At 36.8% G+C, this 1368-nt stretch overlaps 1 protein-coding gene across 1 annotated transcript; it reads right to left on the bottom strand.

Moving 5' to 3' along the window:
• Positions 1-55: 55 nt before the first annotated feature.
• LOC127752025 (serine/threonine-protein kinase minibrain) lies at positions 56-1181 on the bottom strand (the record flags this gene model as incomplete). The annotated part of the gene is given in 4 exon segments (XM_052276488.1): positions 56-202; positions 294-580; positions 748-895; positions 993-1181. Coding segments are annotated over 4 exon segments (771 nt in total), but the record flags the coding sequence as incomplete, so codon positions are not given.
• Between the last annotated feature and the right edge of the window lie 187 nt (positions 1182-1368).

Here is a 1368-nt window from a genome sequence, read left to right as displayed (position 1 = left end):
TACATGCAGTATAAGAGGAAAATAAGATAGATAAAGATGCATTAAGGGAATATACCTCATTGGCGCCACTGAACAATGGTTCCCCGGTATGCATTTCTACTAATATACAGCCAAGACTCCACATGTCAATAGCCAAGTCATAAGAAATGCCTAGAAGTACCTCAGGCGAACGATAAAACCGAGACTGTATATATTGATATATCTAAATTTAAACAAAGAATACAATTTTATGAAAAACTTATCAAGTGTATCCAAATGTACAAAATACAGTTAAGATATTTTATTTTACTTACCCTCTGCCCCAATTGACATGAGCTACCAAAGTCCACAATTTTGATTGCTGACCTTTTAGGATTGCACAGCAAAATATTCTCTGGCTTGAGGTCACAGTGAATTATATTGAGCTCTGGGGTTGAAAGAAATAGTAATGCAGTGCATAACTGCTGCGCAAATTTTCGCGTTAAGTTCAAGGACACTCCACGAAAATTAGTATTTCGCAATAGATCATACAAATTGTACGACAGTAATTCAAAGACTAGACAAAGGTGATTACGCCACATAAAATGTCGCTTCAGTCTCACTGGAAAAAAGAAAAGGAAGTAAGTACAAAAGTACTGCGCTGTTGTAAATCGATTTTTGAGGGTCCAGGAATAAAGTGCAACTGCTCTCAAAACCTCAGACTAAAATCTGGAAACATTGTGGCTAAAAGTCTAACCATAAACAGTAAATCGTCAGAAAATAACGTACCTATATAATATTTGTTGTCCACATCAGCCTTGTTCATCATTTCAAGGAGCTTTACCTCAATCTGAGCTTGGTTGAGGAATGGTTTCTTGTTTTTAATGATTTTGATTGCAACATGACATTGTTCCTCATGGTCAAAAGCTTTCACAACCTAGTAAAGACATTTCCAATTAAGTACATAAATCATCATATATTGACATAATGGATTAGATTGATTAAAAGTCATATTATTTGAAACCAGAACTCACTTGTCCAAAGGAACCTTTTCCAATGAGAGAGTCAATTTCATACCGATCAAGGAATTTTTCACCATTCTTGATAATATAATCGTGGTTATCATCATCATAGCCATCGTTGTACAATTTTCTCTCCTTTTTGTGAGATGAGTCATCCCCTTGGTTTTGTTGTGCCCGTCGCTTCTTTTTGGCATAGTACACCTGCACAGAAAAATGGAATTATTGAGAGAAAAACACACACTCGAGGCCCTGCTCTGTGCTCTATAGAGAGTGAGGAGGGGGAGGGGACTATGCCCTCTAGTAGAGACAGTCTTTAGGGGACTGTCTATAAAGGGAAAGCAGCAGAGTATCCTACACGAAGATATTTTCATATAACGTTAAGGAGTTA

The sequence above is a fragment of the Frankliniella occidentalis genome, unplaced genomic scaffold (genome assembly GCF_000697945.3).
Source record: "Frankliniella occidentalis isolate FOCC.00 unplaced genomic scaffold, Focc_3.1 Scaffold3110, whole genome shotgun sequence".
NCBI classification, from domain to species: Eukaryota; Metazoa; Arthropoda; class Insecta; order Thysanoptera; family Thripidae; genus Frankliniella; species Frankliniella occidentalis.
Note: the sequence above shows the minus strand (reverse complement) of the source record. Positions and strands in the feature narration are given on the sequence as shown.